The 26,191-nt window shown below is 30.5% G+C and overlaps 2 protein-coding genes across 2 annotated transcripts in view; one reads left to right on the top strand and one right to left on the bottom strand.

The window, feature by feature from the left end:
• Positions 1-26,191, top strand: part of LOC101895872 (mucin-4) — a 216,426-nt gene that overhangs the window by 117,089 nt on the left and 73,146 nt on the right. The window lies entirely within an intron of this gene.
• Positions 7,832-11,526, bottom strand: LOC131803918 (uncharacterized). Its single transcript, XM_059125847.1, has 2 exons — positions 8,454-11,526; positions 7,832-8,378 (listed from the first exon to the last, which is right to left on the bottom strand). The coding sequence occupies exon 1, from the start codon at positions 10,125-10,127 to the stop codon at positions 8,484-8,486; it is 1,644 nt and encodes a 547-aa protein (XP_058981830.1). The 5' UTR covers positions 10,128-11,526; the 3' UTR covers positions 7,832-8,378; positions 8,454-8,483.

Raw genomic sequence — 26,191 nt, 5'->3', positions numbered from 1 at the left:
ATGCAAGGACACATTTTTGAAGTCATATCAGTGCTTTTTTTCAAAGACCCGAAGATCATGTCCATACAACGGTACCTCCCGATATTCGATATTTTGATGATATTTGCTACATTTTTTCACTGATTTGTCTAGAAATTGGTATTTGTGGGTCATAATGGGTCGTAGTTCGTGTGGCGAAATATTGTATGTATAGGTCTACGTTTTGGTATAGCCCCCATATAACGGTACCACCCAACATTCGGTATTTTGATGATTTTTGTCACATTTTTTCACGAATATCTCTGAAAATTGGTATTTGTAGGTCATAATAGGTTCTAGCTCCTTTGGCGAGACATTGCATGTATAGGTCCACGATTTGGAATAGCCCCCATATAACGGTACCTCCCGATATTCGGTATTTTAATGGTTTTTGCCACATTTCTTCGCGGATTTGCCTAGAAATCGGTATTTGTTGGTCTTAATGGGTTCTAGCTCTTGTATAGGTCCACATTTTTGTATAGCCCCATATAGCCGTATTTCCCGACATTCGGTATTTTTATGATTTTTGGCACATTTTCCCATGAATATAACTAAAAATTGGTATATAGGCTGTACTGCTTCCTTTTCCCTAAGTTGGAGGGTATTAAACGTTTGGCCCGGCGGAACTTAATGTTCTGTTACTTGTTTCATCTCACCCTGTGTATGTATACGTGTATGAAAATAATATTATAATTGCAACTAATTTAAAAACATTAAAATAATATACCAACACACACACACACACATGTATGCATGCGAGTGTGTCTGTAACAAGGGACGAGCTTTGGAATATTTAATCGATACAAATAATAATCCGCATAATCCAAACTCATTAAAAGTTAACAGATGACCCATGAGAACGCACAAATAATCGAATTATCCGAACCACAGTTTGCCTGACCGCCTATCCCTCCCTCCGACACTCACTGACAAAATTGAGAAATTCAAATGAGATAGATAGATATTCCGAACGGCAGGATTATAAAATATAAAATTATTATTGTTGTTTGACAATCGAACAATGTACAAATATTTGTGCTGATGCCTAGGATATGTGAAATTAAACGATTTCTATGTCATCGAAATGCCAATGAATGGCAACAAAGCAATTCCGATTGAATTGTAAATGTCGATTGGAAATGAATTAAAAATTCATCGAATTTGAATTTAAATATGAAGTAATGAAAGATAAGCTATGAAGTGGATGCAAATATGCAAAATAAAATTAAAATTACAAACTGAATAATTTAATAAATAATTCAAAATTTCTAATTTGGAAATGTGCAAATATTTTTGAAAATATTCTAAAATTTATGTGTAAAGATCTTCAAAAATATTCCAAAAAAAAAAAAAAAAAAAAAACGTTTACTTCATCTTCTTTCCTTTAATGAAAATTTAATGAAAATTCTTAGCACATATTTATTCACTTGATTGTCCTTATAAAAAATTAAAAAAAAGGTTTAATTGATTGAATGTCCTTAAAAAATTAAAAATCCAGATTTCCTTAAAAAATCTTTAAAATATGACTTTTGATGATTGTATGACCCTTTTAACAATGTACTTTAAAATTCCCCGATTACGTGTTTAATGGTCTTTGAAAAAATATTCTTTAAAATTCCATGAACTTGGAATTACGAGAATATTTTTAAAGGGCGTGAATTGATTAAGAATAATTTTTAAAAGACATAAATTGAATAATTTTTTTAACAATATTTTTCAATATTTTTTCAAGAATATTTTTTAATATTTATCGAAGGATTTTTCTTCAAAATATTTTTCGAAGAACATGGATTTAATAAGAATATTTTTTAAGGACGTGGATTAAAAAAAAAAATAAAAACATGGATTAAAAAAAAATATTTTAAAACAGTTTTGGCTTGTTTGTTCGGGATACCGTAGTTATTTGTTGTTACAAAATGGCCAGGCTTTATCCCTTTATTGTTGTTTTTATAAAACAATGTTCGTTTATTAGTGGAGAACGATGGTAATGTTTACCAGGGGGTAAGGCAGAGAATACCTAGGTTTCGGAAAGAGCCACCAATCCTTATCAGTTCCCTTGTTTTTTGTCTGGGATATTTTTTAAAATAATTTTTTAATGACATGGATTTTTTAGAGAATATTTTTTTAAAGAACATTGATTTTTTAAGAACAGTTTTTCAAGAACATTGACATTTTTAATTGACTAGAATTGACTAGGGTGTGGATTTTTCAAAAATATTTTTTAAAGGACGTAGACTTTTTAAGAACATTTGTCCAAGGACCTGGATTATGATTTTTTTCTGGGAGATGGATTTTATAGAGGACGAGCTGTTTTAATAATTCTGTTTAAGGGGCGTTAATTTTTTAAATAACATTTTTTAAAGGACGTGGATTTTTTTTAAACAACATTTTTTAAGGACATTTATTTTTAAAAAGTATTTCTAATGACTTTGATTTTTTAAATAACATTTTTAAATGACGTGTATATTTTAAACAATATTTTTTTAAGGACGTTGATCTCTTAAAAAATTATTTTTAAGGAAGTGAATTTATTAAAAATAGTTTTTAAAGGATAGGGATTTTTTAGAATACTTCTTAAAGGACGTGGCTTAAAAAATATTTTAAAGAACTTGTTTTTTTGAAAAATATCCTTTGAAGAACGTGTTTTTTATAAAATTTTTTGGATTACCCAGATGTTTTAAGAATATTTTTATTTAAAGGACGTAGATTTTTAAGAACTTTCTTTGGGTTATTTAAGAATCGTGGATTATTTAAGAATATTTTTAAGAATCATTTTTATAGGGCGTGGTTTTGTAAGCATATTTTTTAAAGGACATGGACTTTTTTAAGTGCAAAAATTTTAAAGGACGTGGATTTTTTAGAGATTATTTTTATAGGGCGTTGGTGTTCTATAATATTTTTTAAAGGACGTGGATTTTTTAAAGATTATTTTTATAGGATGTGGATGTTTTCATAATATTTTTTAAAGGACGTGATGTTTTTATAATATTTTTTAAAGGACGTGTTGTTTTAAAATTTTTGTTCATAGACCTGGATTTAATAAAAAAAAAACCTTTAAGGACATGGTTTTTATTGAGAATATTTTTCCAAGGTCCTTAATTTTTTAAAGAATATTTTTAAAGGACCTGGGTTGTAAAAAGAATATTTTTTAAGATCCGGGATTTAAAAAAAAAATATTTTTTACAGGACGCGGATTTTCTAAAGCATACTTTTCTAAGGACATGGATTTTTTAAAGAATAAATTTTATAGGACGTCGACTTTTCAAGAGTACTTTTGAAAAGACGTGGACTTTTTGAGTAATATCTTTAAAAAGGACTTTTTGAGAATATTTTTTACAAGACTTGTTTTTTTTTAAAGATTTTTTTTTAAAGGATGTGGACATTTTAAAGACTTTTTTAAGAACTTTGATTTTTTAAAGATTTTTTTTAAGGATGTGGATTTTATGTTTTAACATGTTTATTAAAGGACGTGTGTTTTTTTAGTAATTTTTTTAAAGGACGTGGACTTTTAAGAACTTTCTTTGGATTATTAATGGATGGATTACTTAAGAATACTTTTAAAATATAATTTTTAAATAAAGTTTAATCCACGTAGGAGCATTTTAAAAAGGACGTAGATTTTTTAATAGCATATTTTTTTAAAGGACGGGGATTTTTAAGAACTTTTCTTTGGATTATTTAAGAATCGTGGATCATTAATTAAAAGATATTTTTTTATGGATACTTTTTGAAAGACGTGGATAATTTAAAGGTATTTTTTAAGGACGTGGATTTTTTAAAGATTATTTTTATAGGACGTGATGTTTTTATAATATTTTTTTAAGAACGTGTTGTTTTAAAACTTTTGTTCATAGACCTGGATTTAATAAAAAAAAAAACTTTTAAGGACATGGTTTTTATTGAGAATATTTTTCCAAGGTCCTTGATTTTTTAAAGAATGTTTTTAAAGGACCTGGGTTGTACAAAGAATATGTTTCAAGATCCGGGATTAAAAAAAAATTATATATATATATATATAAATATATATAAAAAAATATATATATATATATTTTTTTTTTAAATCCCGGATCTTAAAAAAAATTCTTTGTACAACCCAGGTCCTTTAAAAATATTCTTTAAAAAATTAAGGACCTTGGAAAAATATTCTTAATAAAAACCATTAAAAAAAAAACCTTAAAAGTTTTTTTTTTTATAAAATCCAAGTTTTTGAACAAAAATTTAAAAACAACACGACCTTTTAAAAATATTATAAAAAGATCCACGTCCTTTAAAAAATATTATAAAACATCCACATCCTATAAAAATAATCTTTAAAAATCCACGTTTTACACGACGCGGATTTTCTAAAGCATACATTTCTAAGGACATGGATTTTTTAAAGAATAAATTTTATAGGACGGTGACTTTTCAAGAATACTTTTCAAAAGACGTGGACTTTTAGAGTAACATCTTTTAAAGAACTTTTTGAGAATATTTTTTACAAGACTTGTTTTTTTAAAGATTTTTTTTTAAAGGATGTGGACATTTTAAAGACTTTTTTAAGAACTTTGATTTTTTAAAGATTTTTTTTTAAGGATATGGATTTTATATTTTTAAAGATTATTTTTATAGGACGTGATGTTTTTATATTTTTTAAAGGACGTGTTGTTTTAAAATTTTCGTTCATAGACCTGGATCCGGGATTTAAAAAAAATATTTTTTTACAGGACGCGGATTTTCTAAAGTATACTTTTTTAAGGACATGGATTTTTTAAAGAATAAATTTTATAGGACGTCGACTTTTCAAGAGTACTTTTGAAAAGACGTGGATTTTTCAGGTTATTTTTAATAACGTGTTTTTTTTAAATATTTTTAAAGGACGTATATTTTTTGAGTAATATCTTTCAAAAGACTTAGACTTTTTAAGAATAATTTTTAAAGGACATGGCTTTTTTAGGAATATTTTTTAAAGGACATGGTTTTAAAGGACGTGGATTTTTTGAAGAATTTGTTTAGAGGACATGGATTTTTTATAGAATTTTTTTAAGGATGTGGATTTTTTAAGAAGCATGCTTTTATAAGGACCTGGATTTGTTAAAAGTATATTTTTTAGAGGACGTGGATTTAAAAAAAAATTAATGGACGTGGATTTTTTAAAGATTTTTTTAAACAATTTTTAAGGATTGGATTTTTTAAAAAGCATGCTTTTAAAAGTTCCTGGAAATTTTTTAAAGCATATTTTTAAAGGACGTGGTTTTAATAAGAATAATTATAAAGAACGTGGATTGTTTAACAATAAATTTTAAATAACATGTTTTTTTAAGAATAGTTTTTAAAGGAACGTGGATTTTTTAAGATTATTTTTTTTAAGGACGATTTTTTAAGAATATTTTTAAAAGATTAAGATATATTACATTTTTAGAAAATTTTTTAAAAGACATAAAATTTTTAAGGATGTTGATTTTTTATGGCCTTTGACAAAAATATTCCTTAAAAATCCAAGTTAAATGAAATGAAATAAAATGCTGTAAAAATCCACACTTGCGGGTCATATGGTCTTGGCAGATTTATTTATTAAAAAATTTGGTTACGTGAAATATTCGCAAAAAAACACGTTTCTGGAACGTATTGTCCTCTCCACTCTTATATTGCTCTTTTGATTTTGTTGAAGTTATTTTTCATAAAAGCTTTTTGACACTTTCCCATTTTTTATAACTCGTTTTTTTTTTGTTTGTCTTATAAAAAATGCAAACGAATTGATGCAGATATTTTTTATGGCTAACTGGTTACGGGTGAAAATACGAAAAAAGTTAATAAAATTATGCACACCGAATAACATCAGAACATAAAAACATAAAACTTAATGTAATCGTGTTGGTTTATGTTCATATTTTTATGGTAGCTTCTTCCAGGATTGCATTAATGCAACAACAAAACGTTTCCGTCTATGCATTGTTAAAATGAACAATGTGCAGTATTCACAGTCAGTAAGTGTTACTCATCCGGAAATGGTGACTTTTGGACAAAAAAAAAAAAAAGAAATAATAATTATAAGGGGTAAATTAACTTTGTCATTCCATTTGTAATTCCTCGAAATATTCATAATAGACCCTACAAAAAATATATATATAATGAGGATCAGCGTAAAATTCTATGACGATCTAGCGATGTCAGTCTGTCTGTCTGTTTTAAACGCGCTATCTTTAGGACGAATTGACTTAGAAGCCTAAAATTTTGCAGACATGCATAGTTTACTAGCAGGCAGGATAAGTTCGTAAATGGGCCATGCAGGTCCAAGTCTTCGTATAGCCCCCATATAACGGGGCTATGATTTTAGCGATATTATTCACCGGAATTGTTCCAAATTCGTAATTCGAGGTTCGTAATGGATACTACTGCCTGAGGCAAACAATTGTTTGTGCAGGTCCACGTCTTTGTGAAGGCCCCATATAACGTACCTCCCAATATTCGGTATTTTGATGATTTTAGCGACATTATTCATCGGAATTGTTTCAAATTTGGTATTTGAAGTTCAGAATAGATACTACAGTCTAAGACAGAAAAATGTCTGTGCAGGTCCACGTCTTCGTATAGCCCCCATATAACGGTACCTCCCAATATTCGGTATTTTGATGATTTTAGCGACATTATTCATCGGAATTGTTTCAAATTTGGTATTTGAAGTTCAGAATGGATACTACAGTCTAAGACAGAAAATTGTCTATGCAGGTCCACGTCTTCGTATAGCCCTCATATAACGGTACCTCCCGATATTCGGTATTTTGATGATTTTAGCGACATTATTCATCGGAATTGTTTCAAATTTGGTATTTGAAGTTCGTAATAGGTACTACAGACTACGACAAAAATGTTTGTATGCAGGTCCTAGTCTTCGTATAGCCCCTAAAACAGTTCCTCCCGATATACGGCATTTTGATGATTTCATCAACATTGTTTACCAGAATCTTTTGACATTTCGTACGGAAAGATCCTACTGGGTACTACAACCTTGGCAAAAAAATTTTGTATGCAGGTTCAGATCTTCGTATTGCCACCATATAACGGTACCTCCCGATATTCGGTATTTTAATGCTTTTAGCGACATTATTTTCCGGCATCATTTCAAATTTCTTATTTGAAGCTCGTTACGGGTACTACAGCCTATGCCAACAATTTTTATATACAGATCCACGTCTTCGTAGAGTCACCATATAATGGTACCTTCCCGATATTCGGTATTTTGATGATTTTAGCGAAATTATTCATCGGAATTGTTTTAAATTTGGTATTTGAAGTTCAGAATAGATACTTCAGCCTATGACAGAAAATTGTCTGTGCAGGTCCATGTCTTCGCAAAGCCCCCATATAACGTACCTCCCGATATTCGGTATTTTGATGATTTTAGCGACATTATTTATCGGAATTGTTTCAAATTTCGCATTTGATGTTTGTAATGGATACTTCAGCCTATGACAAAAATTGTCTATGCAGGTCCACGTCTTCGTATAGCCCCCAGATAACGATACCTTCCGATATTCGGTATTTTCATGATTTTAGCGACAATATTACCGATTCTTCTAAGTTTCGCATTTAAATTTTATAACAGCTTATTACAAATGTTACCTATGCAGGTCTATGTCGATGTATAGACGCTAATACAACAGCAACATTCGGTATTTTTAAGATTTTAACAGAATTTTTAACGGATTTTATTGTTTTTGAGAATTGTCAAATTCGTTCCAAATGGTGGAGGGTACTCAATGTTCGGCCCCAGAGGGGCTCCGCCGATGGGAGTAAAACGCCGAATGCGTCGAGCAGTGGACCGTAGGGGGAAATATAAAAAGAAATAAAACACAATAGTTTTTCTTAATATATAGAACTATTTATTGCTAGTTTGGTGGGTGGTAACGATATTACCTGTGGCAACAATATGCCTCCTATGCACAACGATATGTGCCTTGCAAACGATATTGCGGGTGTTGTCTGTCCGAATGACAGCGAAATACTACTTGATGTCTAAAGGAGGCGGCAAAACAAGTGACAAATAATTAGTAGTTAAAATGTCAAAGGCGCTAGCACAAGGTTGCAATAAACCGTAGCGCGTACATTTTAACGACTAATTAAGGACCAAACCAGGGGTCAATAAATAGCAATATTTTATGCAATTCTAAATTAAACATGCCGACCCCCTTGAAACATCAAAGCATGTTTCAACACAATTAACTTAATCTATATAAGATCCAGTATTAGGTACGGGTTGTATAGTGCAGTGTGAACTTTTTTTTCAAACTAAATGTAGGGAATGGAAACGCAGATGAATCGGCAGTAACAGATTCGGGATCCATCTCCGCTACAACGATAATATGAAGCCGCAGATGAATCTGCAGTTACAGATTCGGACTTCAATCAAGCTATATTTATACACGAAATGTAGTACTTTGAAGCCGCAGATGAACCTGCAGTTACAGATTCGGACTTCAATCGAGCTATGTGTTTCTCGAAACGATATTCGAGGCGGGTTCCAATTGAGACCCTGTGCCAATGCCGGTATATAAACCGCCAGCTGTCGTGAGACCGATTTTACGCGAAGGTCGCTTTACAACATTGTTTTCAAATTTAAACTTCTTTTTATTATTTCCATTGAATAAATTTGTTTTTATAAATTTAATTAAGTTCTCTTTCGACATTTGGTGTAGTGATTTTAAACGAACCATTTCCGATTTTTTATTTTGGACCTCGACAGATGTGGAGAATGTACATTTTGAGGGACGAAAAGCTGGGGCTGCAGCTGACAACAACGATTTTGACGAGCTTGCCTGAGCTTTTGGAGTCAAAACCGGAATCGAACTATTCGGTTTTACTGACTCGCGATGTAATAACATGTGATGACGTTGACCACATTTCAAACAACTATTTTTACTAGTACAATTTACTAGTTTATGTCCCTTTACCAAACAATTTATGCAATGGTCGTTGCGCTTTACGAATGCAAACCTATTTGCGGGGGATAAATTCTTAAACTTTGAACACAAATGAAGCCGATGGATTTTCTCACTACAAAGAGAACACGTTTTTCCAATTGAAGGGGAATACGAACATTTAGAGTTGGACTTGGTAGCGGTATTAAACGAATTTGTATCAGTCGAAGGAATCGATTTCTCTCGATAACTTTCCAAACACACAAGCGTGTTTATCCTTTCTGAAAGAAATGTGTCTAAATCTTTCCACGAAGAAAGGGCCGATTTGTTTTTAATACCTTGTTCCCATAGCATTGTCGTTTCTTCCGGCAAGCGTTGCAGGCAAAGAAAGACAAGTATCGGATCCCATTGATCTGTGGGAACGTTATAGATCGACATAGAAAAAATGCAACTATTTATTCCCAGTCGGATCTCCTTAAGACCCACTGCAGTTTCTTTCTCAAGAATCGGAAGATTATTCAACGACTTTAGTTGTTGATGAACCAATAATCGAATATTGTTGTATTCATCATTTAATGCTTTCCATGCGAAAGCGAAACCACGATTTGTTAGAGGAAACTGCGAAACGATTTCCCGAGCTTCTCCAGAAGTTTTGTTCAGCAAATAGAACATACGTTCAACATCACTCAATCGAGAGTTATTAATGTAAACGGCGCTAAACAATTCCCGAAAGGAAGGCCAAGAAGAAAAATCTCCCTCAAAAACATTAATATCAATTGGTGGCAATGTCATATTGTGAACGATATCACAACCAGAAGAAATATTTGCCGCCATATTTTCCTGCGATTCAGGAACCAAAAAAGATTGAGCCGATAGCTCTTGATTTTTATCCGCGTTTTTAATCAAATTTTTTAACACACAACGAGTTTTTATAATTTTTCTATTAATTGTGGCCATAGTGCTTGAATAAATGTTTAAAGAAGCGTTGTGTTTATTTTCTGCCAAATGCAGATGTTCTTTTGTTACATTTTCCGAATTTTCTAAGTTTCGTAACGATTTATGAACCGATTGCCATAATTTTTCTAGCTTGCTCTTCCTTTCCTCTAATATACTAATATCTAAATCGTCACCTTTTATTGCACCGATTTGTGCACCAAATTCTGTCAGAGTGTCAGATGCTCTTATGAAAGTTTGTAGAGGAGCGAAGGCCATAATTATAACACGAAACGCTGAACAAGTTTGGGGAAAAATACAAAAATAAATAAAATAACAATTTTATTTTTATTTATTTAATTAGCCAAAATGACCGTCTGTAGGGTGTATTAATTTTTAAAATATCGAAAACAACAACAAAAATTAAATACACTATAGTATTTATATTAATTTAACTTTAATAATAACGTTAAGTTTACACCCAATGCCAACTAATATAACAAACCAAAGTGACCGACCAACGTAGTGTAGCTACTCAACCTAAACGGACACGACAGAAAGAGGAATACACAAAAATATTCTTCCTTCGTTTGTTATGTTCGTTCACTGATCTAACAAAGCACAAACAACAAGCGCTGATCAGAGAACCACGACAAAGCAAGCAGTGATGTTGGTGGATGATCCAACAGTGTTGTTGTTGTTTGCGACAAACAAAACAGAAAATTAATTTGACTGTTGTTACAACGAGAAAAAGAGAATAGGTGTAACAACAACAATATGCAATATTAAAGCGGACAGACCAAACAAAAAGACTAATATTGCGGTCTTTGCTTTAGGTAGTAAAGCACACCAAACTAAGAAATAACAACGATGACGTTTTTGTTGGTATCAACGAAAGAAATATTGAATGTTTGGTTTTTTGAAACGAACCAAAACAAAAAGAAAATTAGCGAACGATTTTTGCAACAGTTTTACTTTTGAATTTTGTTTTGATTTTGATGCTGCCGAATACAAGCATCCAAATTAGAAGCCGACGATTGGCGGGAAACAAAACAAAAGGGAAAGAGGTGACGTAGTAAAACGACCTTTGTACCCAAACAAAACCGATTGTTTTGTTGGTGTCGCGGTAATTTAATAACGCGAGCTCACTTAAAAACAACACTGCACTATACGTACCTTGTAATGCAGGAGTAATGGACTGTATATTTATGGAGGATCCAAGTATCCATACGCAAGCGATGATCCAAATCTGGCTCGAATTGACCAATGTTTAGCTCAGAGGGGCTCCGCCGATGGGAGTAAAACGCCGAATGCGTCGAGCAGTGGACCGTAGGGGGAAATATAAAAAGAAATAAAACACAATAGTTTTTCTTAATATATAGAACTATTTATTGCTAGTTTGGTGGGTGGTAACGATATTACCTGTGGCAACAATATGCCTCCTATGCACAACGATATGTGCCTTGCAAACGATATTGCGGGTGTTGTCTGTCCGAATGACAGCGAAATACTACTTGATGTCTAAAGGAGGCGGCAAAACAAGTGACAAATAATTAGTAGTTAAAATGTCAAAGGCGCTAGCACAAGGTTGCAATAAACCGTAGCGCGTACATTTTAACGACTAATTAAGGACCAAACCAGGGGTCAATAAATAGCAATATTTTATGCAATTCTAAATTAAACATACAGCTTTATTACTTGTTTTACTTGTTAATATTACGCGCTGCATGTGCATGTGTATGGGTGTTTACAGAGAATTTGAAAATAAGTATTACCACAAAATGTACAAACAAACCCTTTTGGTAAATGACACCCTTTTGTTATGCCACATTAAATGTACATAAAGAGAGAGAGAAAGAGTAATAAACATAACTACACATGTATATGTTATTTGCATTGCTTACTATTATGACATTACATTAGTGTGGTTCAACTGAAATAGATTTAGAAGCGAAATGACTGGCTTCAAATAAAAATACTAAATATAGTCTGAAAAAACCCGATATCAGTCATACGCTTTTCTCCCCACCCCATGGTACATATACATATACCTACACACACATAAATTTATTCCGAACCAGCATAATAGCCATGCCATACGTAACATTTCCCCTGTGGTGTACAATTAAAATGATACATTCCCCAACTGCCACAATAGGAACGTTCAACTCCCTACAGCTACTCGAGCAAATGGATACAGGAAACGAATGGCAAACATACATACATAGAAAAGAGGAAGAAGAAGAGGCATATCAGCATCGCTGCCACCTCCCCTCAAGGACTTATTGAATGGTATTATTTATGACAATTTATGTCTGGCAAAATATCCTTTCAAAATGTTAGCTGCGAGAATTTCCATTGCAAAAAGGCTGTTGCACATCCACCGTGTGTGTGTGGCCTTGTTCGAGAAGGTCATTGTAATGTAATCTGAGTAGGTAGATAGATAGGTGGGTGGTGACTGGTTTCGGGGATAATTATGCGTACATGGGGGACAGGGGGTATATTTGAAAATGTGAATTTATTTAAGAGACCATCAATTGTTTAGAAGATATAAAAACGCAGGATTTTTTGAAATGCTAATTTAAAGAACATTTCTTCAAGGATCGCCCGACCACCAAATTTGTTTTTTCGTTTTTCAATCATATAATTTAAAGGAAAGTCAGTTCAGCTAAGGCGAATTTAAAGGACATTTATGGCACAAATTCTAGGATTTATAAAATCATTGTAGAAGGCCTTCAAAGTCATAAAATATTCTTCGAAGGACTTTCTAGCACTAGTAGTGCAATTTTTTGGCATATTCTTTTTGTAAAAATATTATTTGAATATCCACGTTAATTTTGTGCTTAAAAAATAATCCTTAAGAAATCCACGTTCATTTGGTCCTTAAAAAATATTCTTTAAGAAATCCACGTTCATTTGGTCCTTGAAAAAATATTCTTTAAGAAATCCACGTTTCGTATGGTCCTTAAAAAATATTTTTTAAAAAGTCCACGTTGATTTAGTCCTTGAAAAAATATTATTTAAAAATGTTCATTTATTTAGTCCTTGAAAAAATATTTTTTAAAAAATCCACGTTGGGTTGGTCCTTGGAAACTATTTTTTAAAAATCGAAGTTTAATTGTTCCTTGACAAAATAATTTTTCAATAAATATTTAAAAAAATCATTGAAAAACTATTCTTAAAAAAATTCACGTTCAGTTTAGTCCTTGAAAAACATTCTATTCTTTAAAAATCCACTTTTATTTGGTCCTTGAAAAAATATTCTTAAAAAAATTCACGTTCAGTTTAGTCCTTGAAAAACATTCTATTCTTTAAAAAATTCACTTTTATTTGGTCCTTAAAAAAATATTCTTTAAAAAAATCCAAGTTTATTTGGTCCTTGAAAAAATATTCTTTAAAAAATCCACGTTTATTTGTTCCTTGAAAAAATATTCTTTCAAAAATCCACGTTTATTTGTTCCTTGAAAAAATATTCTTTCAAAAATCCACGTTTATTTGTTCCTTGAAAAAATATTCTTTCAAAAATCCACGTTTATTTGTTAATTGAAAAAATATTCTTTAAAAATCCACATTTCATTTGATCCTTGAAAAAATATTCTTTAAAAAATCCACGTTTCATTTGATCCTTGAAAAAAAATCTTTAAAAAATCCACGTTTCAATTGATCCTTGAAAAAAAATCTTTAAAAAATCCACGTTTCATTTGATCCTAAAAAAATATTCTTTAAAAAATTTACGTTTCATTTGATCCTTGAAAAAATTTTCTTTAAAAAATTCACGTTTCAATTGATCCTTGAAAAAATAATCTTTAAAAAATCCACGTTTCATTTGATCCTTGAAAAAATATTCTTTAAAAAATCCAAGTTTCATTTGATCCTTGAAAAAATATTCTTTAAAAAGTCCACGTTTCATTTGATCCTTGAAAAAACATTCTTTAAAAAATCCACGTTTCATTTGATCCTTGAAAAAATATTCTTAAAAAAATCCACATTTCATTTGATCCTTGAAAAAATATTCTTTAAAAAATCCACGTTTCATTTGATCCTTGAAAAAATATTCTTTAAAAAATACACGTTTCATTTGATCCTTGAAAAAATATTTCTTAAAAAGTTTATTTATTCCTTGAAAATATATTATTAAAAATTCTCATTTATTTAGTCCTTGAAAAAATATTCTTTAAAAATCCATTTCTATTTAGTCTTTGGAAAATATTCTTTAAAAAATCCAAGTTTTATTTGATCCTTGAAAAAATATTCTTTAAAAAATCCACGTTTTATTTGATCCTTGAAAAAATATTCTTTCAAAAATCGACCTTAATTTTGGTCGTTTCATTTGATCCTTGAAAAAATATTCTTTCAAAAATCGACCTTAATTTGGTCCATGAAAAAATATTCTTAAAAAAATCCACGTTTCATTTGATCCTTGAAAAAATATTCTTTAAAAAATCCACGTTTCATTTGATCCTTGAAAAAATATTCTTTAAAAAATTCACGTTTCATTTGATACTTGAAAAAATATTCTTTAAAAAATCCACGTTTTATTTGATCCTTGAAAAAATATTCTTTAAAAAATTCACGTTTCAATTGATCCTTGAAAAAAAAATCTTTAAAAAATCCACGTTTCATTTGATCCTTGAAAAAAATATTCTTTAAAAAATTTACGTTTCATTTGATCCTTGAAAAAATATTCTTTAAAAAATTCACGTTTCAATTGATCCTTGAAAAAAAAAAAATCTTTAGAAAATCCACGCTTCATTTGATCCTTGAAAAAAATATTCTTTAAAAAATCCAAGTTTCATTTGATCCCTGAAAAAATATTCTTTAAAAAGTCCACGTTTCATTTGATCCTTAAAAAATATTCTTTAAAAAATCCACATTTCATTTGATCCTTAAAAAATATTTTTTTTAAATATTCTTAAAAAACCCACTTTTATTTGGTTTTTGAAAAGATATTCTTTCAAAAATCGAATTTTATTTGGTCCTTGAAAAGATATTCTTTAAAAAAAAATAAAATTTCCACATTTAATATTTTTCTTATGCCTTCTATTTGTTTTAATTCCAATGTACATTTACATGTTAACAATACGCATTTACATACACATTTACTCGGTGCTTACGAAACCAATAAATGTTAAACGAACTGCGACTCCGACTGTGAAAAGTTGTTGAGTGCAGCTGGTGTCGTTTGTTTGAATATTGCAAAAGACAAACACTTTTCAGAACTACGTTTTTTCCCAGTTAATGGGCAAAACTTGGAATGCATTTGCATTTTTGAAAGGGAAACAAAAAAGAAAGGAAATACATCAAAACAGTGTTTTAAAACAAGAATGAAGGAAATTCGTAAAAATGTTGGGTGATATTGAAGCTGAAATTCAAAATTTTCCAAATTTTGGAAATGTTATATTTTGTATATTTATCACAGATATAACTTCAATGTCTTCGTTGCCCTTATTTACAAAGCTGTTGCAAATATCCGAAATTCATCCACTGTTTTCAGCGCCTCTGTTGCCATCTAATCTTTTAATTCGCCAACAATTGCACGTTCGTTCATTTGTTTGGTTATCTTGTTGACTAGGAAGCACAAGGACAGCAACTACGACAACGACATTGGGGCTTAAGGAGTCGAGGAACAGTTGTCTTTTTCTCTGCACTACCACAATTTGACATATTTACCCATCCCCCGATGTGACACCAAATTTTCAACGCCAAAGTTGATTGTAAGCGGTATTAACAGCCAATGTAATTGCTGATTGCTTATTGCTCCGACAATTGGCAAAGTAGCAATGCCACCATTATTACAACATTGCAAATTGTAGATCAAGATAAGGACATTGAAAGGGAACGTAGAAAGACAGCTGGAGGGAGTCCTTTTCGGTGTAAGTCAAAAGAGTCACAAAGTCAATATTGCTTTGCTGTAGAACTAAGCAAATTACAAGTTATACAGCTGTAAATATTATTGAAAGCTTTGTAATTTATTATTCAGTGGTGTTAAGAGTATCTTTTTGGGGACAAAATAAATCAAGTATGTTTAGTTAGTAAGTAAAAGATTTTTTTATAAGATAGGGAAATATAAAGTTAAAAAAGGACTATTATAACACAACCATTTTAAACGAATAAATGAGGGAATACTTTTTCAAAGATCAAAAGAAACTTGCATTTTTTAAAGAATATTTTTTCAAGGATCAAATGAAACGTGGATTTTTTAAATAATATTTTTTCAAGGATAACATGAAACGTGGATTTTTTAAATAATATTTTTTTAAGGATAAAATGAAACGTGGATTTTTTAAATAATATTTTTTCAAGGATCAAATGAAACGTGGATTTTTTAAATAATATTTTTTCAAGGATCAAATGAAACGTGAATTTTTTAAAGAATATTTTTCCAGGATCAAATGAAACGTGGATTTTTTAAAGAATATTTTTTTAAGGACCAATGAAACGTGGATTTTTTAAAAAATATTTTTTTATGGACAAATGAAACGTGAATTTTTCAAAGAATATTTTTTTAAGGACCAAAGAAACGTGGATTTTTTAAAGAATATTTTTTAAGGATCAAATGAAACGTGGATTTTTTAAAGAATATTTTTTCAAGGATCAAATAAAACATGAATTTTTTAAAGAATATTTTTTTCAAGGATCAATTGAAACGTGGATTTTTTAAAAAATATTTCTTCAAGGATCAATTGAAACGTGGATTTTTTAAAAAATATTTTTTCAAGGATCAAATGAAACGTGGATTTTTAAAAAAATATTTTTTCAAGGATCAAATGAAACGTGGATTTTTTAAGTAATATTTTTTCAAGGATTAAATGAAACGTGGATTTTTTAAATAATATTTTTTCAAGGATTAAATGAAACGTGGATTTTTTAAGTAATATTTTTTCAAGGATCAAATGAAACGTGGATTTTTTAAATAATATTTTTTCAAGGAACAAATGAAACGTGGATTTTTTAAGTAATATTTTTTCAAGGATCAAATGAAACGTGGATTTTTTAAAGAATATATTTACAAGGATCAAGTGAAACGTGGATTTTTTAAAGAATATTTTTTTTAAGGACCAATAAAACGTGGATTTTTTAAAGAATATTTTTTTAGGACCAATGGAACGTGGATTTTTTAAAGAATATTTTTTTAAGGACCAATGAAACGTGGATTTTTTAAAGAATATTTTTTAAGGACCAATGAAACGTGGATTTTTTAAAGAATATTATTTTAAGGACCAATGAAACGTGGATTTTTTAAAGATTATTGTTTTAAGGACCAACAAACGTGGTTTTTTAAAGAATATTATTTTAAGGACCAATGAAACGTGGATTTTTTAAAGATTATTGTTTTAAGGACCAACAAACGTGGATTTTTTAAAGAATATTATTTTAAGGACCAATGAAACGTGGATTTTTTAAGGAATATTTTTAAGGACTAATGAAACGTGGATTTTTTAAAGAATATTTTTTTAAGGACCAATGAAACGTGGATTTTTTAAAGATTATTTTTTTTAAGGACCAACAAACGTGGATTTTTTAAAGAATATTTTTTTAAGGACCAATGAAACGTGGATTTTTTAAAGAATATTTTTTTTAAGGACTAATGAAACGTGGATTTTTTAAAGAATATTTTTTTAAGGACCAATGAAACGTGGATTTTTTAAAGAATATTTTTTTAAGAACCAATGAAACGTAGATTTTTTAAAGAATATTTTTTTAAGGACCAATGAAACGTGGATTTTTTAAAGAATATTTTTTTAAGGACCAATGAAACGTGGATTTTTTAAAGAATATTTTTTTAAGGACCAATGAAACGTGGATTTTTTAAAGAATGTTTTTTTAAGGACCAATGAAACGTGGATTTTTTAAAGAATATTTTTTTAAGGACCAATGAAACGTGGATTTTTTAAAGAATATTTTTTTAAGGACCAATGAAACGTGGATTTTTTAAAGAATATTTTTTTAAGGACCAATGAAACGTGGATTTTTTAAAGAATATTTTTTAAGGACCAATGAAACGTGGATTTTTTAAAAAATATTTTAATAGGGATCAAATGAAACGTGGATTTTTTAAAGAATATTTTTTTAGGGACCAATGAAACGTGGATTTTTTAAAGAATATTTTTTTAAGGACCAATGAAACGTGGATTTTTTAAAGAATATTTTTTTAAGGACCAATGAAAGGTGGATTTTTTAAAGAATATTTTTTTAAGGACCAATGAAACGTGGATTTTTTAAAGAATATTTTAATAGGGATCAAATGAAACGTGGATTTTTTAAAGAATATTTTTTTTCAAGGATCAAATGAAACTTGGTGTTTTTAAAGAATATTTTTTTCAAGGATCAAATGAAACTTGGTGTTTTTAAAGATTATTTTTTTCAAGGATCAAATGAAAAGTGGATTTTATAAGGTATTTTTTTTCAAGGATCAAATGAAACGTGGATTTTCCAAAAAATAGTCTTCCAAGCACCAATAAAGATTACTTTTGAAGGACCATATGAACGTGGATTCTTTAAAGAGTACTTTCAAGTAACAAATAGGGAATACTTTTGAAGAACCAAATAAAAGTTTTTTTAAGGACCACATAAAGAATATTTTTCATAGATAAAATAAATATGGATTTTTTTAAGAATATTTTTTGAAAGAATATTTTGTCAAGGACCAAAGAATTATTTAAAAAATCCTACATCAAAAAAATATTGTGACAAGAACCAAGGAAAGAATATTTTGTCAAGGACCAAATTAACGTGGATTTTTGAATAAATATATAATTAAATTTTTTCAAGGACCTTGCGACTGCCAAAATTTTATTTAAAAAAAAAAAACTGGATTTTTTAAGAATAAAAATAGGACCGTCAGACTACCAAAAATGGATGTTTTGAAGAATATTTTGTCAAGGACAAAGTAAGGACCTTCATATTAACAAATGCTAATTTTTGAAGAATATTTATTCAAGCAGCAAATAAGGAACTTCGACCAACAATTTTTGAAGAGCGAAATAAACGTTGATTTCTTTAAAAATATTTTTTTTTCAAGGACCAATTATACGTGGATTATTAAAGGACAACTCAATCAATCTCAACCTTTTTAACACTTTTGGACATTTTTGGATTAAAATTCCTCGGAATCCGTGCATGTTAGGTATATAGTGTCTTCAACATTATTGCAGATGAAAATATGGACTATCTTCAAATTACACACATCAAAATATTTTTATTAACCCAAGGCCTGGTGTGATGATGATAGAGATCGGACCAATTCCTCTGCTACTTCCCCCACAAAGGGTCAAAATATTGAATATCCATGAAGCTCATATAACGCAAAGTTAACATCCGATTCCATTCAGATCTGTTATAAAGATGGTAGAGAATGGGTCATTGCTTCTGATACACACAAACATACACATCCGTCAGCAAGAAAGAATGATACACTTTAAATTGTTTTTTTTTTTTTTTTTTTTTTTTATTTCGACCTTTTGTGAAGGAGCTACCACAAGGAGTCGACCGATATTGCCCATCTCCGAAATCAATCTTGGTGTGATAATAATATCACGATATATCAAATGTGGACCAAATCGGATACTCCCTTCGAGAGATATCGTGCGCAACCAGACAACCGGCCAGCCAAACAGACTGACGGACATCGCGAGATCGACTCAAAATGTCCTAAAACGGATTTGGCCCAATGAGACCTAGGGTCTAACACCGTTATTGTTATTTGGCTCGTTTCGGTCATATGACTGAGGGTATAAAAATGGACCAAAAGACTCATTTGTTGACTTGCTCGAGGGTTAAAATTTTCTCCCTAAAAATTCTTCGTATTTTATTCTGCGGAATCTTAATCCCTTGACGTCCAAAGTTTGTAAGAAGTTAGGGAATTTCCACCCCTATTTTGGTTACTTTGTTACGTAAACATTCGAAGACAGTTCGAGAGATATTTTCCCTTTTCAGCTATACTTTCATTATCTGTTGAATTTTCTCTGTAATTATTGGAAAAAAAAACAATTTTTGCGCCCAGGGTCATTGTAGATTTTATAGAATGTATAAAACTCTCCAATCCTCAATCCTCTTTAAATAGACAACCATTAACAGTCATTTATGCAATAATATACCATTCTATTACCAACCTACCCTAATTATATATTGGCAATGATTAATTCTCCCATAATTACCTTTTCTCTATCATTTCAGGTAAAACATTTTGTTCCCAGTCTATTGAGTCCATTCTATTCGTGGAACTACAGCCAGCAATTGGTAAAAATAGACGATAATAATTATCCATGTATCACCAAACCTGCCGGTAATGAACAGTTGAATGAATTCACAAATTACTAACGTCATCATTCAATTAACGGCAATCGCCTTGGTAACCGGTGACGTATGACAAATGTAAATACCGAAATGGGAGTTTCATACGCCACCATGTACTCGAAGGTGGGTTAACCCTTGTGATAGCAATGCAAAATGAGGTGGACAATTTTTTCTAATTTCTAAAATTTGTGATAAAAATTTATTTAGTTCTTGAGATTTTGGGAATTTTTTATTGGAAGACATCGATTGGGGTCTCATAGTATTATATAATATTCTTAATAATTTTTTTTTTTTGAATTTTCCTGTTATTGATATTTCGCCATCTATGGGTTAAGAAACGTAACAGATAATGTACTTAACCACCCGCCCCATCTTCCCTCCGCCACCATTACGTATTCCAATCCTCTTACATTCGACTTAGAGGTGTTATACAATTACAAAATATCAGCCACATAACTGATTCGTGAGAATTAATCCCCAATAGTCGTCAATACTTACTCATGACATCGATAGAAAAATATGACAAAAACAAAAAAAAAGGAAATCAATATTTTCAATAAATGCCCCGACAAGGCATTTCGTGACATCATTAATAATCGACTCAGACACATGTTCAATTCGATGTTTACACGATATGCCGACACAATTATTTAGCTCTGCTGCTGAATTTTGCAATTTGGGGGATTAGTATTCTTAAGACGGCAATAATTATTAATAATAATCACGCAATTCATTTCTGTTTACATTCATCCACTTTTATAAAATGGCAATAAAAATTGTTCTGTAATTGGGGGCAATTTAAATTGAATTGGCGAAAAACGTGGAAACTGAATGGGAAATTTCCAGGTGTCACAGCAAGGGGCGAATGAGAAAGGGGGAAGGAAATTGCGAAAACGTTATGTAAATATATAATATATGATAAATAAAGGAATATTTACTGATAGTCCTTGAAATATATTTTTCAACGAAAAACGGTCATTTGTTGAAAATATCTTAAAATTATTTTGCTTAATGGCTCTTATTTTTTCTGGTATTTTTTAAAAATCCATTTCTTTGACAGGTTGAAATAAAAAATTCTTTAAAAATCCACTTTTTTTGGTCCCTGAATAAATTCAAAGACAAACGAATGCTTATTTTGTATTCGAAGACACAGGGTCAAGTAAAAAAATGCAACAAAGTCAAACGCCATAATTTTTACATTTTTTTAAATTAAAATTAAATTAAATTTTATTGAATGGAAGCTAATAACGTCGGAAATAGCATCAAGTTTTAGATTAAGTTCAGACTGGTCACCTTTGGCACGAATTATGGCCTTCAAACGGCCTGAATATTGCTCTGCGGTATTTTGGCCCACTACCGGCGATCGACACTTTGGTATTTTTTAGTGCCAACCTTGCTTTTTAAAATACTCCAGACGCAATAGTCCAACGGATTGGTATCCGGAAATTTTGGTAGCCATTGTGCGCTAGAAATGAAGCGAGGAACCTCATTTTGTAGCCATTCTTGGGTGGCGCGTGCTGAGTGCGATGGTGCTGAGTCCAAAATGTTTGCCAAAGAGATCAGCTGCAAATGTGTAACTTCGTTTGGCCACCAGAACTCAAGCAACGGCCATGTTGATGGTGTGGGCCGACATAACAGCCAATGATCACTCTCCGCTCGTATTAATCGACCGTGGCATCAGAATAAATGCCAAATATTATCACGAAAATATTCTAGAGGGTGTATTGAAGCCTTGGACACGCAAAAATTTTGTCCGCAGCTGTTTCCGACATTTTTTGCTTTCATTCAATAAAATTGAAAAAATAATAATTATGGCGTGTGACTTTGTTTCAGTTTTTTATCTCACCCTGTACTCTCTCGAAATGTTCTTGAAAAAGTCCACTTTTGTTAATCTTAAGGTGCAACCTGATTGGTCTGGGGTCCTTGAAATAATAATTTTTAAAAAATCCTGGCTGGATGGTCTGTAGTTCCTTGAACAAATATTCTTAAAAAGTTCCAGCCAGGTTGGTCTGGTGGTCGTTTAAGGAATTTTCCTTAAACAAATCTACGTTCTTTGGTCTGAAGGTTCTGGAAAAATTTTGTTTAAAATGCCATGCATTTTGGTCTGAGGTTCCTTGAAAAAATATTTCTTAAAAAATCATCGTTTGTTTGTCAAAAGTCTTAATCCACTTTTGTGGTCCATGAAAAATCCATAACTTTTGGTCGAGGTCTTTGAAATATTTTTTGTTGAAAAATGCTCTTAAAAAAATGAACGTTTTTTGATCAGAAGGGTTTGTTGGTCCGAGCGTTATTGAAAAACATAATTAAAAAATCCGCGTTTGTTGATCCTTGATATAATATTTTTAAAAAAAATCACGGCTGTTGATCAGAAGATCCTTCAATTTTTTAAGTCCACGTTTGTTGATCAGTAGTCCCGTTTGGTCTGAGATATTTGACTTTTCTTTAAATCCACATTTATTGGTCTGCGGTTCTTGATTATTTTTTTTATCAACGTTTATTGGTCCTCTTAAAAGTCATGTTTGTTGGTCCACAGGTCCTTAAAAAAATGTTCTTTAAAAATCTACATTTGTTGGTCTGAAGCCCCTTGAAAAAATATTATTAAAAAAAATCTACTTTTTTGGTCTGAAATTCCTTCAAAAACTATTCTTTAAAAACCCGCATTTGTTTTTAAAAATATTCCTTAAAAAATCTACGTTAAATTTTTTTTTAAATCCAAGTTTTATTGGTTTGAGGTCCTTAAAATAATTTTCTTTAAAAATCCAAGTTTGTTGGCATGATGTGCTTGAATTTTTTTTAACCCACTATTTTTGGTCTGAGGTCCTTGACTTTTTTAAATCCACTTTTATTAGTCTGAGGTCCTTGATTTTTTTTTAAATCCATGCTTATTGGTCTGAGGTCCATGAAATTTTTTTCTTTAAATAATCCATGCTTATTGGTCTGAGGTCCCTAAAATATTTTCCTTAAAAAATGCATGTTTGTTGATCAGAAGGTCCTTAAATTTTTTCTTAAAAACTCCCTGTTTATTAGTCCGAGGTCCTTGATTTTTTTTCCTTAAAAATTCACGTTTGTTGATTAGAAGTCCTTAAAAATGTTTGCTTTAAAAATATTATTTAAAAATCCACATATTTTAATCAGGTCCTTGTGTTCTTGAATAAATATTATTTAAAAAACCCGCATATTTTGCTCAGGTCCTTGGGTCCTTGAATAAATATTTTTTAAAAAATCCACGTGTTGGTTAGGTCCTTAAATAAATAGTTTTTAAAAAATCCACGTTTGTTGATTAGGTCCTTAAATAAATAGTTTTTAAAAAATCCACGTTTGTTGATTAGGTCCTTAAATAAATAGTTTTTAAAAAAATCCACGTTTGTTGATCAGGTCCTTAAATAAATAGTTTTTAAAAAATCCACGTTTGTTGATTAGGTCCTTAAATAAATACTTTTTTAAAAAATCCACGTTTATTGACCAGGTCCTAGACTCCTTGAATAAATATTTTTTTAAAAAATCCACGTTTGTTGATTAGGTCCTTTTAAAAAATCCACGTTTGTTGATTAGGTCCTTTTAAAAAATCCACGTTTGTTGATTAGGTCCTTTTAAAAAATCCACGTTTGTTGATTAGGTCCTTTTAAAAAATCCACGTTTGTTGATTAGGTCCTTTTAAAAAATCCACGTTTGTTGATTAGGTCCTTTTAAAAATCCACGTTTGTTGATTAGGTCCTTTTAAAAAATCCACGTTTGTTGATTAGGTCCTTTTAAAAATCCACGTTTGTTGATTAGGTCCTTTTAAAAAATCCACGTTTGTTGATTAGGTCCTTTTAAAAAACCCGCGTTTGTTGATCAGGTCCTAGATTCCTTAAATAAATATTTTTTTTTAAAAAATCCACGTTTGTTGATCAGGTCCTAGACTCCTTGAATAAATATTTTTTTTTTAAAAATCCACGTTTGGTGATCAGGTCCTTGGGTCCTTGAATAAATATTATTTAAAAAATTCACGTTTGTAGGTAATTTAAAAAGAAAAAATCCCAAAAAATTCAAGTTTTCAAAATTCAAAAATATTCTTTAAAGTATCCACGATTGTTGGTCCTCGAAGTATATTCTTTAAAAAAATCCAAGTTCAAATCAAAGTTTGTTGGGCCTTGAAAAAATATTCTTTAAAAATTCAGGTTTTTTGGTCCTTGAAAAATATTTTGAAAATTTTTTCTCTTAAAAAATCCACAATTATTGGTTCCTAAAAATATATTCTTTAAGAAATCCAAGTTCAAACCAAAGTTTAATTTTTTTTTTAAAGTCACGTGTTTTGGTCCTTGAAAAAATATTCTTTGTTGGTCCTTGAAAATTGTTTCTCTTAAAAACTTACGTTTGTCGGTCATTCAAACGTATTCTTTAAAAATTTTCGTTGGTTGACCCTTGCAAAATATTCTTTAAACAGTTCACATTTTTTGGTCCTTGCAAAAATATTTTCTAAAAAATCCACCTTCTTGAAGAAATATTCTTTAAAAAAATCAAAAAAAAAAAGATATATTTTTAAAAAAAATCAATTTTTTCTTTTCTGAAGGTCCCTAAAGATATATTAAAAATCCACTTTTGGTGATATGAAGTTTCTTAAAAATATTTTTTTTTTTTTGTCAAAAATTCCGCTTTTGTCGTTCCTTGAATAAATATTCTCCTAAAATTACAGGTTTTTCTCAACCACCTTTGCTTGTTCTGGAAGAAATACACTTCAAAAACTCCAAGTTTGTTTGTACGGAAAAAAAATTTTAAATTTCCACAGTGATGTGATTCTGAAATAAAATATTCTTTTCAATTTGTGTCCCATTTCCCCCCACCCTCTCTTTTTTAATTACCTAAAAATTCGAATTAATTAAAATTAACTGCACAAAAAACTACATCCTTCTTTAATTCCCAACTAAAAGGACTATCAGTCAATTGTGGACATTTGAAATTTATATTCACAACTTATTTCGCTGCCGCAACACAACAACAGCTCACAACCACATTTACAGAAACCATATCCACACTGTGGCATTGGCGGCAATGGTTGTGTTGCGGTTGTTGGATGTGAGTGATGGTTGGAGGGCGATCAAAAAAAACGAATCAGAAGAGGAAGAAGCGTGAGAATAAAACTACAATTAAGCGCTGTTGTTTTGCTGTTGTTTTTTTTTCCAGTTTTTTTCCCATTCTTTATTGTCTTTGTCTCTGTCACAGCAGCCAGTTGTAAATCGTTTCAAAACTTTTGGGTTAAAAAAATTGTATTTTTTTCTTCTGCATACAAATCAGCTAAAAAAACGTTAGCAATAGGCTATCGCTTCATCTGCTTTCTCCTCTTCCTTGCGGAACTGCGAGCAACGTGCACTGGGTTTGTGTTATGCACATTCTTCATCTTTTTTTTTTTTTTGAATAATTTAAGTTTATTTCCCCATTGCATTGGAGGAGTAATCCAATGCCGTTCGCATCCCCTTCCGCCTAACCTACTACCAGGACAACTGGCTGCCTGACATTCAGGCATTTCAATTGTCTCTCTTTTTCTCTGTAGGTACTTCATTCCGTGTTTTTATGTAAAATATTTCATCATACTAACACTTCGAGCCAGGCAATCTGTAATGGCCGGACGAATGTTCAGAACGTAAAAGCCATACAAAAAAAAAAAAAAACAGGAACACCATCGAACACAAACCTTTGTATTGACGCGAAAAAGTGCACATCAAAGTGTGTGTGTGTCTTGTCTGCCCAGGAGATATACGAAAATTTAAATAAATTTTTTATAATTTGAAGAATTGTAATAAAAAACCAAAGAAGAGACGACTGCTGCTCAAAATACTCGAATGGCCACGAAGAGCTTTAGTTTCAACCTTTCCGGTTGTTGGGCTTCTTTTTATAGCCGATACCAAGAGAGGGAGGATACGCTACTGTCTGTATGACATCTACTTTGAAATTAAATAGATTTAAAAAAAAAAAAAAATATATATATATATATATATATATGTATATATATATATATATATATATATATATATATATATATATATATATATATATATATATATATATAT

This window comes from Musca domestica, unplaced genomic scaffold (genome assembly GCF_030504385.1).
Source record: "Musca domestica strain aabys unplaced genomic scaffold, Musca_domestica.polishedcontigs.V.1.1 35, whole genome shotgun sequence".
Taxonomy (NCBI): domain Eukaryota; kingdom Metazoa; phylum Arthropoda; class Insecta; order Diptera; family Muscidae; genus Musca; species Musca domestica.
Note: the sequence above shows the minus strand (reverse complement) of the source record. Positions and strands in the feature narration are given on the sequence as shown.